This window comes from Macaca fascicularis, chromosome 17 (genome assembly GCF_037993035.2).
Source record: "Macaca fascicularis isolate 582-1 chromosome 17, T2T-MFA8v1.1".
NCBI lineage: Eukaryota > Metazoa > Chordata > Mammalia > Primates > Cercopithecidae > Macaca > Macaca fascicularis.
Window position 1 is genome coordinate 21,483,174 of NC_088391.1, and position 18,849 is coordinate 21,502,022.

At 35.5% G+C, this 18,849-nt stretch overlaps 1 protein-coding gene across 8 annotated transcripts in view; it reads left to right on the forward strand.

Annotated features, from left to right (window-relative positions):
• The window catches only part of DGKH (diacylglycerol kinase eta), a 197,152-nt gene that overhangs the window by 157,267 nt on the left and 21,036 nt on the right, over positions 1 to 18,849 (forward strand). For all 8 annotated transcript variants that reach the window (XR_006693619.3, XM_074021916.1, XM_074021917.1 and 5 more), the window contains 8 exons: positions 2,845 to 2,976; positions 6,437 to 6,554; positions 7,566 to 7,676; positions 7,812 to 7,908; positions 13,985 to 14,092; positions 16,678 to 16,791; positions 17,050 to 17,184; positions 18,348 to 18,511. Coding sequence is in view for 7 of the 8 variants with exons in the window: in XM_074021916.1 (XP_073878017.1) it covers positions 2,845 to 2,976; positions 6,437 to 6,554; positions 7,566 to 7,676; positions 7,812 to 7,908; positions 13,985 to 14,092; positions 16,678 to 16,791; positions 17,050 to 17,184; positions 18,348 to 18,511 (979 nt within the window). In the remaining variant the exon portion in view is untranslated. The remainder of the gene's footprint in view (positions 1 to 2,844; positions 2,977 to 6,436; positions 6,555 to 7,565; positions 7,677 to 7,811; positions 7,909 to 13,984; positions 14,093 to 16,677; positions 16,792 to 17,049; positions 17,185 to 18,347; positions 18,512 to 18,849) is intronic.

Here is an 18,849-nt window from a genome sequence, read left to right on the forward strand (position 1 = left end):
CTGCTGCTGCCACTAATTACATTAACTGTGAGAGAATATTTCATTGTACTTGAGACTCTTAAAGACTTTGAAATCAGACCTCATGGACCTCACATGTTCAGCATAACAACCCAATGCAGGCATGTTCTAGGACCCTTGAAGCAGATGGCCACAAGCCTTAGGACCACTGACTTTCAATACACCCCCCTCTTATGGTCAGCTCTAATTGTTAGAAAGTCATTCTTTATATTGAGCTTTCTATTTTCTCCCTTAAATTTCTACCCATGATTACAGTAATTATTAGGTTTTATGAATGATAGTTTGACAGTAACAACTACTGGCCTTTATGTAGTGCTTATGGTTAGTTTAAGGAGCAATTTCATATACATTTCACTATATCAAAGAGGACTCTGCCTTTGGAGTTATTTCTCCTCTTCCTCCTCCCCCTCCTCCTCCCTTCCTCCTCCTCCTCCTCCTCCTCCTCCTCCTCCTCCTCCTCCTCCTTCTTCTTCTTCTTCTTCTTCTTCGTCTTCTTCTTCTTCTTCTTCTTCTTCTTCTTTCTTCTTTCTTCTTTCTTCTTTCTTCTTTCTTCTTTCTTCTTCTTCTTTTCTTTCTTCTTTCTTCTTCTTCTTCTTCTTTCTTCTTCCTTCTTCTTTCTTCTTCATGTGGCCGCCCTTAAATGATACCGAAAACAGCTTTGGTGGCATCAGACCTTCTCTCACCTTACATGTTCTTTTCCAGATGATTGACCCTAAAATTTCTCTACCAGTTTTTAAGTTGATGATTTTAAACCTTTTGTTTTTCTGGTTGCACCCATTTGGTCAATGTTTATCTTAAAATGTGATGCACTCTTTTAAACAAAATTCTTCAGATATTTTCTGTGGTGTATTAGCACATTGGTACCCGTACACTACTCATTCAGGACATTTTTGATGTTACAAAGACAACCCAAGACTTCTCTTTTTTAAAACCTAATTATAGTAGTCTACACTCATCCCAATGAACTTTTATCTTTTTTATTTAGATCCATTATTTCATCCTGTGAAGTCTTGTGAAGCTTGAGTCTATCATCTTAAGTTTATTTCATCTGTGAATTTGATAAGCAGGGCTTAGATGTTTTCATCTATTAGAAAGTATTGATTAAAGCAGAGCTGACAATGGCATCCTTACTATACACTAATAATTCCTCCTAAGATGATGGCTGTTAGGATTGGTTTGTCAAAGCTTATTTAATGGTTTTCCATCTGGTTATCATCCCACCTTACCATACTCTTAAACTTGACACTTCCATTGTGGCCTGTAAAGGAAATTTAAAAATACAAATATAGTGCTGTAAATGTTGATACTGAAATAGACGCAGATTTAGAAAAGTCTTTAATGGTACAGTATTTGGTCTTTATTTTGGCTAATAATCTGACTTGTTGGAAATCAGTAGCAATAGTGGAAGTAGAAGTATATGAAATACTACTTTTTGAGGCACATTTATTGTGTCATGTAATAATTCATATGTCTGAGATGTGAGACAGTATATTAATATGATTGATGAGATTATTTATTTAAGAAGAACCAGAAAACATTAATTTAGTTACCTGTAATGGAACATCAGTCTTAGTCATTAGTACACTCCCTGCTTTTTGTCAGAGTTGAACATCAAAAAGTTGTTTTTATGAGAAATTAGCCCAGGAGTCCTATCTATTTTAAAAAGGGGTGGCTGTTCTGTTACTTTACTGCAATGGGACTGGTTTTGAATGAGAGAATAGAGTGTAAAATTAATATAGTTAGCTTGTAATTAGTTTTAGGGAGAGTGAAGATAATTTTTAGAGTATTTTAAAATTGAGTTTGAGAATTACTGTTTCTTAAAAATACCTACCAGCAACTCCTAAATTGGTTAAAGGTACCATTTGCTCTGCATTAACTTGCCTCAGTTTAGAGTTAAATCTTTCTTTTTGTTGTTTACTTTGAGAATAATTATATTTTAGAATAATTTTTCACATGTATTGAACTTTTACAGGAATATGATAGAACTGTTTGGGCAAATCATCATTTTGAATAAATAATTAAGAAGTACAGGAAAAATATGTTAATTTCACTTGAAGATAGATGCTATTTTTCTTCCATTTATTTGTTTATTTATGAGCCAGAGTCTTATTCTGTCACCCAGGCTGGAGTACAGTGATGTGATCATAGCTCACTGTAACCTCAAACTCCTGGGCTCCTGTGATCACTCCAGCCTCAGCCTCCCAGGTAGCAGGGACTACAGGTGCATGCCACCATGCCTGGCTAACATTTTTGTAGAGACAGGGTCTCGCTATGTTGCCCAGTCTGGTCTTCAATTCCTGACTTCAAGCGATCCTCCTGCCTCAGCCTCTCAAAGCTCTGGGATTACAGGCATGAGCCACCACACCTAGCCTCTTCCATTTATTGAAGGCAATGTTAAATCATGTTTCATGTGTTTGCTCCGAGAATTACATTAATTAAATTTGATCATTCATTTGATATTTATGAGAAAAGGATTACATGGGTAGGGTGCATTATAACACATGTGTTTCATTTTCAAAAATAAGCAGACTTCAAAAGTTTCATTTATCTTTAAGTGTGAGTTGATCATATTCACATTATGAGTATTAGTGACCTTTAATTATGGTAGACATCTATTTCTACTGATCTTCTTCTATTTGAGATGAGGAATCAAGACTTCTGATTCCCTCCATGTAAGTCTCAAGAAAATGTAAACAACAGCTATGCATAATATTTTCATTTCTACTGATTGATTTAAACATTATTTTATGTTTTAAATTTATAGGAACTTGCTTATTTTTATAGCTTTATCATTGTCTCTTTGTAATCTGGACTTTTTGCCAACAGTTAAAACTGCACCTCGGTCTCCAGATGCCCGGGCAAGTCATGGCCATTCCCAAACTGATTCTGTCCCTGGTCCAGCTGTGGCAGCCAGCAAAGAAAACCTCCCTGTGCTCAATACCAGAATCATCTGCCCAGGTAGTACAGATTCTGAAACACTGTGTGTTTTTCAGGATTTCTGCGAAAATGTTAAGTATTTATTTCCATTACCGTGGAAACATGTTCTTAAAGATAAATGTTCTTTTAGTAGACTGTTCTTGTTATACTTTCAGTCAGAATCTAGGCCCCTAGATTCTTCCCTGTATAGCAGTTGCCAAAAAAGTATTAAAACACATGTTTTGGCCGTGCTCAGTGGCTCACGCCTATAATCGCAGCACTTCGGGAGGCCAAGATGGGGAGATCACAAGGTCAGGAGTTTGAGACAAGCCTGGCCAACATGGTGAAACCCTGTCTCTACTAAAAATACAAAAGAATGAGCTGGGTGTGGTGGCGCACACCTGTAATCCTAGCTACTCAAGAGGCTGAGGCAGGAGAATTGCTTGAACTCAGGAGGTGGAGGTTGCAGTGAGCTGAGATCGCACCACTGCACTCCAGCCTGGGAGACAGAGTGAGACTCCGTCTCAGAAAACAAACAAACAAACAACAAAAAAACCACACGTGTTTCTGGGTCCTGCCCTGAGAAATTATGGTTTGGTAGTTCTGGAGTGGAGTCCAGGAATCTGCATTTACTAAGTTCCCAAAGTAAGTCTGAACTTACGTTCTACTACTTCTTAAGCTTTCCTTTTGGTGTTTTTCAGCATTCTGCTGAATCCTTTTGGTTTTAAGCCGTAAGTCTCTCTGTAGTCATTTTTAGACAACATTGATGTAAATTATTCATAATTTTGGATTAGGCAATGATTTCTTCGATATGATAAGCACACACCACAAAAGACAAATAAATTGGACTTTAAAATTAATAGTATTGTGATTCAAAGGACACTATTGAGAAAGTGAAATGACAACTTAAGAATTTACAAATAATATATCTGATAAAGGTCTAGTATCCAGAACATATAAAGAACTCTTAAAATTCAACAATAAAAAGGTAAATATCTTGCTTTTAAAATGGGAAAGGAATCTAAATAGACATTTTCCCAAAGAAGATACACAAATAGCCAATAAATACACGAAAGGATGCTCAACATCATTAGTCACCGGGGGAATGCAAATTAAAACCATAACGAGTTGCCCCTTTATGCCACTAGGATAACTGTGATCAAAATAGACAGATGATAACAAATATTGGCAAAGATGTGAAGAAATTAGAACTTTCATACATTGGTGGTAGGAATGTAAAATGGTGCAGCCATTTTAAGAATAGTTTCACAGTCCCGCAAAAAGTTAAACATAGAGTTTACATGTAACCCAACAATTTTACTACTAGGTATACACCCAAGAGAATTGAAAATACATGTCTACACAAAAACTTGTACGTGACTATTTATAGCAGGATTCACAATAGTCCCAAAGTGGAAGCAACCCAAACATCCATCAGTTGAATGGATAAACAAAAGTGATATATTCACACCATGGAATATTACCTACCCATTAGAAAGAATGGAGCACTGATACATGCTATATAGAAACACTATGGAAAGTGAACCTAGAAGCCAAATGTAATATGACTGCATTTGTATGAAATGCGCAGAATAAGCATGAAAGTAGATCGTGGTTCCCAAGGAACTGGAGGTGAGGTGATCGATGGAATGGAAAATAACAGCTAGTGGGTGCACCATTACTTTGCAGGGAAATTAATAGTGATGGTTGCACAACTTTGTGTATATAACACAAACAACTGAATTATCTAAAAACTTTAAAAGGGTTAATTTTATAATATATCAATTGTATCAGAATAGAAATATTAAAAGAGAAAAAGAAAGATCAGTCTGGAACAAACTGGTTCTGGAAAGGCCTTCAGATTTAGAAGCTGTGTTCCTATTCCAACTAGGAACCTTGGGATAACCCCTCTGGAATAAAGTTGAAGAATATGGCTAACCCTAAAACGTCTTAGATAATATTAACACTTGGCTTGGCTGGGCACGGTGGCTCATGGCTGTAATCCCAGCACTTTGGGAGGCCAAGGCAGGCAGATCACCTGAGGTCAGGAGTTTGAGACCTGGCTAACATGGTGAAACCCCATCTCTACTAAAAATACAAAAATTAGCCAGGCATGCTGGCACACTCCTTTAATCCTAGCTACTTGGGAGGCTGAGGCAGGAGAATCCCTTGAACCCGGGAGGCAGAGGTTGCAGTGATCCAAGATCATGCTACTATACTCCAGCCTGGGCGACAGAGTGGGACTCTGTCAAAAAAAAAAAAAAAAAAAAAAAAGGGAGGGAGGAAGGAAGGAAGGAAGATATTATTAACACTTTCCTCTGGGGCAGCTGGAGTGTGGCTCTCACCTCTCCAAACTGTTCTTTATGCTTACGAAATTTATTGTTTTCTTCATTCATTTACTTGTTTAGACATAAAGGAAATTGGCATAAAGAAGTATGCCACAGTATATTCAAAACTATGTCATTAAACGAAAGAACAAAATTCATTGTATTTGATAATCGCCTAAACATTAAAATAATGAATGATAATAATTCCCTAAGAAGAGCATAGTGCTGAGGAAAGGAATGTTTGCTAAAGAAAGGACTTGCTGGGCATGGTGGCACATGCCTGTAGTCCCAGCTACTTGGGAGACTGTGGTGGGAGGATTGCTTGAACCCCGGGAGATCGAGGCTGCAGTGAGCTGTGATCGCACCATTGCACTCCAGCCTAGGTAACAGAGTGAGACTCATCTCTAAAGAAGATAAAAAGAAAAAGAAGGAACTTGTTTTTCTAATTTCCTCGTGTTTCCCTTGTTCTTGTAGGTCCCTATTAGTTTGTCTCCTCTCCAGACTTTAGTGCTTCTAGCTTTCATATTGGGTTGAGTAGATCATAAAATTCATTAGCTTTGAATACTGTAACAGTTAGAAAACTAGTTGGAAAGCATGGTGAAATAAATTTGAAGTAAGATAGAGGCTTTATTTTTTATATTTAATACTATATTCTTCTAAAATTCACAGATACCTACTTTAATACTTTACTACTTATTCTTAAAACTAACAGTGAGTCTTCACCTTAATACATCTCTTAGTATTTTAAATTGAGTATCATTATCTATGGTTTGAGAATATTGAAGTGATAACTCCATGACATTTTGGGTAATTCCACCTTTATTGTAAATTCCTTACAGACTTAATACCATCTTTGCTATAACAAAGGAAGTAACATGTATTTGTTATAGAATTATTTGTTATAGAATTATTGGGATGGTAAATGGAAAAGTGTCACAAAGCCATTCCTATTTAGGTCCTCCTCTCCTTAATTCTTTATATATATAGATCCTTGGAAGTGTCGAATGCCTTGTATTCACAAATGTCATTGTTCTTAATTTTGATTAATGAGAAGAGTAGGCACTGAAAACCATGCTTTTAAAAGTAAGATATTTGACATTAGGCCTGCATGGACTGGTTCTTTCTCTGTTTTTTTCTTAACACGCGATCCCATCTGTATTTGTTTTTCTGTCCAGGTTTAAGAGCAGGACTGGCTGCCTCTATTGCTGGGAGTTCAATTATCAACAAAATGTTACTAGCAAACATTGATCCTTTCGGTGCCACGCCGTTTATTGACCCGGATCCAGATTCCGTGTAAGAAAATGCTTTTGCAAATATTTTGTTTGGGTTCTTCTTGTTTCTTTTCAACATGAATTGTCAGATTTTACACATATTACAATAAATAGGGTCCCATGTATAAAAAGGATGATCAGAAAATTACAAAAGTTGATCATGCCAAGCACATGGAGACCTTTAAAATTCAGTGGTCTCCATGGTCTGTCCCTGAGGTAGGTCCTTTTCCAGCCGGCCCGTTCTCTCTGAGAGCAACCCTCTGGCAAAGGAAGGGACCAATAAATAGAACTGTTGCTATTCCCTTTACCTCCTTTCTTCTCAGTCTTGCCAGATCTGTCATCTTTCCACGCCAGCTTCTGGGTTTACTTATTTTGGGAATCTTTTGGCCCACGCTGATCTCTTCCCTTCTTAAGACTCCTACAATTCTTTGGCAGCTCAAGATATACTTTCTTTTACTTCCTTTTTAAATTTTGCTTTTGTTATATCATTTCTGTAATGACATTCCTCAAGGACAGTACCATATTTTAAACGTTCCGAAACACCTAGAAGAATGGATTGGATCTAGTACTTTTTTGCTCAATAAATATTTGTCCATTATTAAGCGTAGAAGTAGAGGAGACTTTCTAACGATAAACAAAAAAAAAAGAGAGAATTGGCACCTGACTGTAAGGCCTTCCCATAATCATCTGCATTTTTCTGTGTAGTGAGGAACTTATGTAGAAATAGAACTAAGATAATAATAAAAAAAAAGAAATAGAACTAAGATTTTGTTACAGTTAGAGAAAATCACACCATAATTGTGTGTCTGTTTTGCCTTGCTCACCATCCCTTTATGTCACATGTACCAGAAATTGAACACATGTCCTGTGGTTGTAGACATGACACAGGAATAGGAAGTGATTAGTGCTAAGTTTTACAATCTGCTATAAGGAATGGAAGCTTAAATGGTTTTAAGTACTGTCTTGTGTACAAATTGTAATTGTTGTAATGAATCTGAAATTGACTTTGATGTACTTTTCCCTATGATCATAGAGATGGATATTCAGAAAAATGTGTCATGAACAATTACTTTGGGATTGGATTAGATGCAAAAATTTCATTAGAATTTAATAATAAAAGAGAGGAGCACCCTGAAAAATGCAGGTAATTTTAGTAAAAGTAATAATGCTATTACATAAAGGTAATTTTTTCTTCATTTATTATCTCTTTTGCTTGCTTTGCCTTTATGGAGTAAATAAATAAAATGTCCTGAAATTACCTGCCAATATTTATTTTCAGGAGCCGAACTAAAAACTTGATGTGGTATGGAGTGCTTGGAACCCGGGAGTTATTACAGAGATCGTACAAGAATTTAGAACAAAGGGTTCAACTTGAGGTAAGTTCATCTTCAAGTAAAGATATCTCATATTATCTTACTTAAAAAAAAATCATCTTGGAGCTAATTTGACCTAAATGCATTTTGATTAGCGATTAAATAAATATACAAGGGAAAAATGAATGTGATTATCAACTTTGTACTAAAGGAAGTATATACACAGGATATGAATGACACACTTAATTATCATCATCATTAGTTCCTGAAATTGGGGCTACTCTGGAGTTGTGGTGCCTCATGTGAAAGTGGAGCCAAGGGAGCACATTTATAGGAGAGGGTTTTTAATGGATTTAAGCTTCCAAATTCTGACCCAATTCTGTAATAACCAAAGTTTCACAAATCCCTGAAAATAACATTTAAAGTAAATAGAATCTTTTAATTTAAATGTACATTTATTTTTTGCTCCAATTATTGCTAACGACAAGTAAAATTAAAAGAGATTTTGAGCATTTAAATGTTTTACTGTTTTTAACTAATTTAAATAGGAAATTAAGGACAGAAAAAGTTATTTTATCTCTTCCAACAACACAAACAACAAGGCTGGGGATATGGCTCTGAAAAGAATATTAATTTCTGTGAATTTTATTTTCTTTTACCTTTGATCCAGGACTCACTGTTGATGCTGATGGGCATGTCTTCCCTATTTTGTGTCTTTTTATAACCATATATTTTTAATTAAAGCATATCATACATATACAGAATTATAAAATCTTAAGTCTACAACTCAACAAAATAAACAGAGCATTATTATTTGGGGTATTATCCAAACACTGCAGTGTTGACTAATGAGGTGTCTGTAGCTCATTCTTTATCAACTATATTTCCTAGTCAAGATGAGCCTATTATGCTTTTCACTCTAAACATACAGCTGTATGATCAGCTGGTTTGATTTATTATTGCTTCTAAGATTTAAGATAGACTTACTGGATAAAAAGGTACAAAATCAGGAAGGTTTACATTTTGTAAATGCTATCCTTGACACCCCAGGCCCAGGTCAGCTTAGGTACCCTACTAATCATGTAATCATTCCTTTTCTTCTTCATATACCCTGGTTGGCCACACTTTTTTTTTTTTTTTTTTTTTTTTTTTTTTTTTTTTTGATGGAGTCTCGCTCTGTCACAGCGTGATCTTGGCTCACTGCAACCTCCGCCTTCTGGGTTCAAGCGATTCTCCTGCCTCAGCCTTCCAAGTAGCTGGAACTACAGGCATGCACCACCACTCCCAGCTAATTTTTGTGTTTTTAGTGTAGATGGGTTTTCACCATGTTTGCCAGGATGGTTTCCATCTCTTGACCTCGTGGTCCGCCCACCTCGGCCTTCCAAAGTGCTGGGATTACGGGTGTGCCCCACCGCGCCCGGCCTGGCCACACTCAAGGACACATAGGAGGTTGTTTTTATCTTTGCTATCTCCAGTGTTTAGCACAGTACTGGCCCTGTTTTGAGGGGGAAATGGATGGCTAAGTGATCACTTTAGCATAATTCATTAAGTGCTGTGATCAAGCATAGCCAGCTATCTTTAAGGGTTGAAAAACTAGCTGGATCTGAGTGACTGGATGGTCTTAGTTCCTGGAAGAGCCTCAGCTCTTCAGAAATAGGATTAGTAACCTCTTCTACTGGTGGTCCAAATTTTGAACAAGATATCTTATTTCCACAGCTGCTTTGTACTCTTCTTTTTAAAAGGTTCTTAATCTTTTTTGAGTTGTAGACACCTTTGGCATTCTGGTGAAAATAGAGACCCCTTCTGAAAATATTGTTTTCAAATGCACTATATGAAATACAGACTTACAAAAGAAGACTTACCAATAATATTAAAATAAATTAACAACATATTTTTATGTTTCTAAAGAATAATGTGTTTCATCATTACCGTATCAAATAAAAATCTAATGGCATGCCTAATAAATACCATAACTTCAAAGTAATGATGAACTTATATTACAAGATATCTGAAACATCTATAATGTAATATAAAAATGTCTCATTTCTATTGATGATGGAATCACATGTGTTACTAATGCCTTTTTCCCCCTACATTTATAATTGAGGGCAATGCTAAACTTCAGAGGTTAGTGAACATAAAGATACGGATTTTTACCAGGAAGTTAATAAATCGCCTGAATCTATCCATGGACTCCTGGTTTCTGAACCTTAAGTTAAGAACACTTAATGTAGATGTATATGTTAAATGATAAAAAAGGTAAATAAAATGAGTAAAACAAGATAAATGAAAACATGTTAATATACATAAAAATAAAGTAGAAAAAGTAGAGCATTCTTTGCCGTAGTTAACAAAAAATCCGTAATAATAAAGTAAATCAAAAAGATACGTTCTACTTCTAAGGACGGTGGAAGGCCTGTTGTCTAAAGAGTCATATATCTGATGATGGTTCACTCGGGATAAAGGTGGAAAAGAGAGACCCACACTTTGGGAGGCTCTTTTCAGAGAGATGCCTTCACCAGTGGCCCTCCTTTTTGCTTTTTACTCTTACCTTTTTTCTCAGCTAAGTTTTCCTTCCCCTATTCTGTTGTGGATATGGAACAAGATTGACTTCATGTCCTAACTTTAAATTTGTGCAGAACAAAGACTTTGACTTTGGTTTCCCTATACACGAAATTGATAAAATAATGATTTTGTGCAAACCATAAATAAATGAGCCTAAGGTACTGTAAATCACAGTGTAAATAGAAAAGAACTGTACAAATACAAACTTTGTTTCCCAAGCCACATTATCAGTGATTCTGATATATACCCAACTTTGAGAAATCTGGAGTGAGATTCAGAATCCTTTTGACAATGCTGGGAATTCCAGAAATGTGAAATAACATCACAGTATCATATTTTGCTACTTTTAGAGTAGAAATACCTTTCACATGTAAATGGAAGAATTGTATTAAAATTTCAAACATTTTTCATAAGAAGGATGATTTTTTTGCCCATAATATACCTAATTTACATGGGTCAAGCAGCCTGTTCTATTTGTTAACTGAAATAATAATTATATATTGCTTCAAATCCTGTAAGTACTAAAATACGTGAAGAAAAACAAATAACTTTAAAAAATAGCCTTCATCTGTAGGCTATAATGAAATATGTGATTGAGAACAAATAGTTGTCTAATTCACATTTTTAGTTATTTCAAATCTTCCCATAATCTGTATCTTTTTAAAAAACAAAATAAATTTAGTTTATTATGTTAATAGTAATTTCTATCTTTAATTCATTTCCGTAATAACTAGTTGTAACTACTTTTTAAATCATTTTGAATGAAGTTTACAATATGCCTTCTACATATCACCTTTAATTCTTAACAACTCATGAGGGTAGGTATTATTCAGTTCAAAAGAGTAAAGGCATTGCTTAATTTCAAACAGCTGATAACTGGAAGAGCCAACATTTCAAATCCAGTGTTTTTTCCATAAGACAATTTGTAATTATAACTGAAGAAGGAAATCTACTGACTTCCCACGTGTGTTCTAGGTGCTTTTCTTTACCTTATCTCATTGGCCTCACTGTGTGCTAAGAATTGTTAGCCCATTTTACAGATGAGCAAAGCAAAGCTCTGAAAGCTTAAGGGACTTACCCAAATACTAAGTGACAGAATTCAATCCAGCTCCACCATCTTCCCTCCATATCAGATTGTCCGGTGAAAGGAGCAGAGAAAACAGACACTAATAAGAAAAAATATATAGCTGCAGTTTTGTAGCATTTTGCAACATCGTGAACCACAAACAGAAACATGGGATGGCTAGGCGGCCAGCTCTGTAATCCCAGCTACTTGGAAGCCTGAGGCAGGAGGATGGTTTGAGCCCAGGAGTTCATGACTGCAGTAAGCTATGATGGCACCACTACTTGCCAGCCTGGGCGACAGAGCAAGACCCCATCTCTCAAAAATAATAAATAAAAATAATGGATATTTGGGGCTATTGGAAATATTTTTTAAAAGTTTAACACTCCTGAAGTTTTTCCTGGATTTAAGAAACTTTTGAATCATGTGAATTTGTTAATTTGTTGAATCTGTATTCCTCATATTTTTCCTATAAGACTCTATGAAATGGGCATTAATCAGTTAGATTTAGGTGTGTGGCTTAATATATGCATGTTCAGTTCAGCACTACACTTGGGACTTCCTTCTGAAAATGTTCATTGTTTTCCATACCATGTTTGCAAATAAAGTGCATCCATTTGGAAAATCTTTTTAAAATATTTCTTTTATATTTACAGATAGTATTTTTCCCCATTTTCTTTGTTAGTCATGATTTAAAGCAGCTTTTTCTAAAGCACATAAAGATATCTGTTTAATGTATTGAGTTGAGAAAAAGTTTATTATTCTGTTAAGTATTTCATATTTATTCATTGAACAAATATACATTGAGCACCAATTATGTGCCAGACACACCCACGGGTGCATGGACCTTTGAATGTGAAAAGCTAAACCTGCTAATGGTTAACACTGTGTTTTCATGAAAAAGAAAAATAGGAATTGTGAAAAATGCTCGTGAAGGTAAATCAGCCAATCCTGGCCTTCATCCATTACACCATTCCAATAAGCCAGTAACCCTGAGGTCTTCCCAAGAACTGACTTTGGCTGAATTAGCAAACACAAGCTTCTATGTGATTCTGATGGTGAACGTTTTTTGCAGTACTTGGGGATGAGATTAACCTCCTATACGCCCCCACTAAGCTCTTATTCTTCCCCGTCCTCAGATTCACAGAGCAGAGAAGTCTCTTACGAGGTCATCTTGGACCAGCTGTAACAATTTCCAGATGTTTGCTGGTCTCTGCCCTGGATTTTCACCAGTTTACGTGGGGAATCAGAACCTCACTACTGAATAGACATTAAAGAAAATATTGGTACTCTTGACATTGAGACCTTTTCCTTCCATCTCCCCTAAACCCAAACCATCCCAGACCAGTGGGACTTAATGCTCTTTTCAATAAGATGTCCCATTACAGAAATTCTTCCCCTCACCTTGGTTTCTACCCTAGAACAAATTATTCTGTCACAGTCTCAGAAATACAGTTTATTTCTTTCTGTTGGGAAATCATTTTTACTGGGCATTAAAATGTAATTTTTAAGAAGCTATGTTAATTATTTTTAATATAAGAATTATTTAATGAAAATATAGCATCCATTGTAGGTGTGACATCTGCAAGCTCTTCTCTTTTAAAATGAAGGCTTAAACATTTCCACTGGATTTAAATGTTCACTTAGAAAAATGTCAAGTGGTTTGGTTTAAATGTTAATTAAAATAATAAGTATGATCCTCATAAAACGTGTGTAACATAATTATGATCATTTTCTTGAGTAATGTTTAAAAAATTAGTTTCATAACTGATTGTCTCCTTAATAGCCAACTAGGCTTTATTTAAGAGTTAATAGAATAAACAGCATTAATTGAAATTAATTTAAGAAACAACATTTATGAGAGAAGGTAACAGTTCTGCTTCTACTCAGTAAAAATGTATTCACATCCCTTCACCAGCCATATCCTTTTTTGCCATTTACATGGTAATTTACTTTTCATATAAGTGATTAATGAGAAAGTAAGGACTGCAAGGAGCTTTCCGAGATGCATATATTTTTGCTTGACTTTGGTTCTAACTACTTGAAGTACTCAGCTTTGAGTTTCATCAGTTCCCAGGTGGTTGTAGAGCCCCAGCAATGTATGAGGGACTGTGAGAAGGGCTAAGTGAGATGGTTAGGATCAACTTGCTCTTACCCATCCTGCTTTCAAAAAGATGCCTAAAATAAGTACGTAGAGGACCACAATGCAGGTGCAAGTACATAAGAGGCCCGAAAATGACTCGAGAAAAGGACTGTCTGGTTTTGGAGGAAAGAGGTAAAACATTTTTTAAAAAATCAGTTTTTTGTAATAACTTCTGCTATAGTTATTTATACTTCAATTTTTTTTAATTAAAAAGTAAGATAAATGATTTGGTAATGTGTAGAGAGCAGGCATTACCAACACACTCTGCTCCATTGTCCTTCATCTTTAGTGTTTTAGTATCTTCCAAACTAGTGGTTCTGCTCTTTTTATCAAATCTCTACTTTTTTTTTTTTTTTTTTACCTTACAGTGTGATGGGCAATATATTCCTCTTCCCAGCTTGCAAGGCATAGCTGTGTTGAACATTCCCAGCTATGCTGGAGGCACTAACTTTTGGGGTGGAACTAAAGAGGATGATGTAAGTAATGGGAGTAAATAGTTGGTTTCCTCAAAAATAATTATATCACTGGAATAATTGGCTTTTTTAAATGTGCTATTGAATAGTAATTTAATTTCATGTTAAGTATTTTGCATTGGGAAAATGAGGCATGGAATAGATTTATTTAGGATTTTATTGTAACAGTCTCTTGTGGATGTCCTCTAACTTTTCTCATGTTGAAGATACAGATATCTATATCTTGGGATGGATGTCACAGTTTTCTGGAAGAACATTAAAGGATCTGCTTTTGGAAAGTAGATTTATGAAATAAGGAAGGGAAGATTTTACTTTTTAATTTTATACCTGCATCTGTTTTCTATCGCTGCTATAACAAGTTAACACAAATTTAGCCACCTCGCACACATTTATCATCTTACAGTTGTATATGATGGGAGACTGGCACAGTCTTACTGGGCTAAAATCAAGGTGTCAGCTGGGCTGTTGCCTTCCGGAGGCTCTAGGGGAGACCCTACTTCCTTGTCTTTGGAGCATCTAGAGGCTGCCCACATTCCCCTCCATCTTCAAAGCCAGCAAAGGCAGGTTGAATCCTTCTCACATGGCATCTCTCTGATCTCTGCTGCTCCCTCTTCCACTTTTAATGACCACTGTGATTGCATTGGGCCCGCCTAGATCACCCAGGATCATCCCCATCTCAAGGCTGTTTATTTAATCCCATCTGCAAAGTTCCTTTTGCTATGTAAGGTAACAGATTCACGGGTTTGGGGGATTAGGGCATGGACATTTTAGGGGGCAGAGAGGGGACATTATTCTGTCTACAACAATACCTTTTGGTACTTTTAATTTTCTTTCTTTTTTTTTTTTTTGAGACATAGTCTCACTCTGTCGCTCAGGCTGGAGTGCAGTGGCACAATCTCGGCTCACTGCAACCTCCACCTCCCAGGTTGAGACAGTTCCCCTGCCTCAGCCTCCTGGGTAGCTGGGACTACAGGCATGCACCACTACGCCTGGCTAATTTTTGCATTTAGTTTCACTATGTTGGCCAGGGTGGTCTCGAACTCCTGACCTCAGGTGATCCACCCACCTCAGCCTCCCAAAGTGCTAGGATTACAGGGATGAGCCACTGCATCCAGCCTCAGTACTTTTAATTTTCTAAACTTGCGTGTGTATATATTTTTTTATTTTCAGAAATATCAAGAGGGCTCATTTGGCCGATCAGGTTTAGGGCTACTTTTGTTTTTCTTTTCATACTTTTCTATATTAAAAAAGAAGAAAACACAACCTTACAAATGTAATTGTTGTGAAAAGAATGAAAGAGAGGGCACAATTATCAAAGTATGTATATATCAGTAAAAATGAGAAGTGTGATCACAGTCTTTATTTGAAGAGTCACATCCATTGATTTTCAGTTTATGATATAACGATATAATGGTTCCTACTGATCTATTTTTCTCAAAGATCTTAAATGGACAGGTAGGGATTAAAGTATAAGATCAATTGGAAAGTATTTGTAATTTTCATAACATAAATATATTCCAGTCCTATTTGAGTATAAGAACATCTTTTGTCTGCTTGTCACTATTAAGTATTTTGAAGGGGAGAAATCAGTGAGATTAAGATAAATAAAGCCAACATTCCTTGAACACCTACTAGGTAGTCCGACAATGTTCTAAGAGCTTCACATTCATTATTTAATACCCACATTGCTTATTTGATTTTTACCACTGAAGAATCTAAGGCATAGTTTCCAGTTAGTACTAGCAGAGACAGGGTTTAAATTCAGGCAGTATAATAAAAAAAATTACAAGAAATCATCACTGTTAGCAACTTTGTGTCCTGATATTTTCAGTGAAAGTTTTAATTAGCTTACTACTTTATACAGAAAATTGTTTCAGATGCATATTATTTATGATATGGTAAAAGAGAGAGTAAAAATGATTAGGTAATACAGCCTACATATAAAATTTTAGAGTAAATTAATTTTGTGAAAATGCATGTAATGTAAAGACAAAATAAGTCTGCATAATTTTTATCCTCTGAGGTTTCTATTTGCATACTCTCAAGTTCCCTCAAAAGTTTTGTATTAAAATATAAAGCACATGTGTATATTGCTTGTAAAACCTTGCAAGATTTCCCTTAGAACATAGCAAGTGAACTGGATCATAATTTGCATCTTCATTAACTTTAACCTTATGAAACTCTGTCACCTTTCTAGGAAACTGTATCACCTGTCTAGTTTTTTTTAGATTTTCAAAACCTACATGTATCATCTTATTAACACATTTGAATTACGTATGAACATGTATTTAACATGTTTTATTCCAAGATGAATCATTTAGAAATATATTAGTTAACTGGTCCAAAGAGTAGCTTAATGAGAGATATGAGTAGTATATCCATGTATGTTTGAAAACTCTTTTTAAAGTTATGTTTATTGTAAGTCATCTTCAGGGATTTTTTTATTGGATTATTTCCTAATAATATTTACTTAAATATATTATTAAATATATTAAAATTTATATATATATATATATAGCAGTTTACATTGCTTGATGTGCTCTTCCCCTAAACATTCAGTAGAAGTGCAATGTAGTTTTTCCTTTCAGATATTTGCTGCACCGTCATTTGATGACAAGATCCTGGAAGTTGTAGCAATATTTGATAGCATGCAAATGGCAGTTTCAAGGGTCATTAAACTGCAGCATCATCGAATAGCCCAGGTTGGTTTCTCTCATCAAACCTGACTGCACTTCTTGGGCTAAGGAGGGTTGAGGGAATCTATTCTAAATGACTCCTACACTGGATATTCATCTATAATATTCAGACTTCGTTGTCCTATCAGTTTTTACCATGTCATTTATAAATGATAAAGCATAATATTCTATCCTATAGAATAGTCTAATACTCAAGCCTGCATATAGATTTAGTGTCATTTTCTCCAAATGATTCGTACTGTAAAATAATTTGTTTTATTTCAGTGCCGTACAGTAAAAATCACTATATTTGGTGACGAAGGAGTCCCAGTGCAAGTGGATGGTGAAGCATGGGTTCAGCCTCCAGGGATTATCAAAATTGTGCACAAAAACAGAGCACAAATGCTAACAAGGGACAGAGTATGTAACAAAAACATTCTTCTAGAATATTGTCAGGTTTTTAAAGACTCTGAGATCGTTATGAAAAAATAGAAAACTAAAACATTTAAATTTGTCTATTAAATCTGACACTTAGGTCTTGGTGGTTTGAAATATGAACAAATATTTATTTATTTAAGTAGGAGTTTATTTTTTAGAGCCATTTTAAATTTACAGAAAAATTGGGCAGAAAGTAAAGAGAATTCAAATTATGTTCCTATATACTTCCTCCTCCCCCTTCTTCCCTACACATGTAAATTCCCCTATTAACATCTTGCATTAGTGTGGCACATCTGTTAAAACTGCTGAGTCAATACTGATTGGTCATTATTAACTAAAGTCCATAGTTTCCATTACTCTTTGAGTTGTACATCTGTGGGTTTGGACAAAGATATAATCACTTGTATTCACCATTGCAGTATCATACAAAATTATTTCACTGCCCTAAAAATTCCTTGTGGTCTACCTACTCATCCCTCCCTCCCTCACCCTTACTCCGGGCAATCATCGATTTTTTTTTTTTTTTGCTGTCTCTATTATTTTCTTTTTCACAGAATGTGTGTTTTCAATTAAGGTCAATCTTTATCAAAGAAGACTGCTAATATTTGCCCCATCTAGTATATATAAAATAGTAAAGATTAAAGAATAAATTGAAGCAATAGTAAAGATTGAAGCATGAAATCTTTTTTGTGTGTGTTTGTTTTTTTGCTTTTGTTTTGAAACAGTCCTGCTTCATTGCACATGCTGAAGTACAGTGGTATGATCATAGCTCACCACAACCTTAAACTCCTGGGCTCAAGCAATCCTTCTACCTCAGCCCAGCTAATTTTTTTTAAAAAATTCTTTTTTGTAGAGATGAGGTCTCACTATGTTGCCCAGGCTGGTCTCCAACTCCAGGCCTCAAGTGATCATCCCGCCTTCAACTAATCTCTTTTTTAGCTTTTAAATGATGTATTCATGATCATTGACTGCACTACTTTTCATGTGTTGCAGTACATTGGAAAACTTTGAAATGTCTTTTTTATACTTGTGATTTATTTGAGGAGTCATTAGAGAAAAAGCAATTGTAGTTTTATTAAAGTACACATTTACTTGGACCTCTGAGTTCAAAACTAACAATTCATTACAATATTGATTTTAAATAGGCCTTTGAGAGCACTCTGAAATCTTGGGAAGATAAGCAGAAGTGTGATTCTGGTAAACCAGTTCTCCGAACCCATTTGTACATCCATCATGCCATTGACTTAGCAACGGAAGAGGTGTCGCAGATGCAGCTGTGCTCCCAGGCTGCAGAGGAGCTCATTACTAGGTAGGGGGCTCTGCTGGCTTTTCAGGCTGCGGGAACTCTGGTCTCAGCTAATTTTTGGTTTTTTGATCTTAACACATTGTTTCAGTAGTGGTATCAAAAAGAGATGCAATTACTCTTCTTCGCACAGCACTCTTTACATTATTGCTTATTTCTCCATTTTATATATAGTCTTCACACTATACTGCCCACTGACATGTTGCCTTCTAATTACTAATTAAATGTTTATGGAATGGAGAGGGAAGTCTAAACACTAATCCTGTTCCAGGGGAGAGTCAGGAGCAAAAAGAATAAACAGACTTCAAAAAGCAGTTTCAGACAAGATATTAGAGATATTTTGA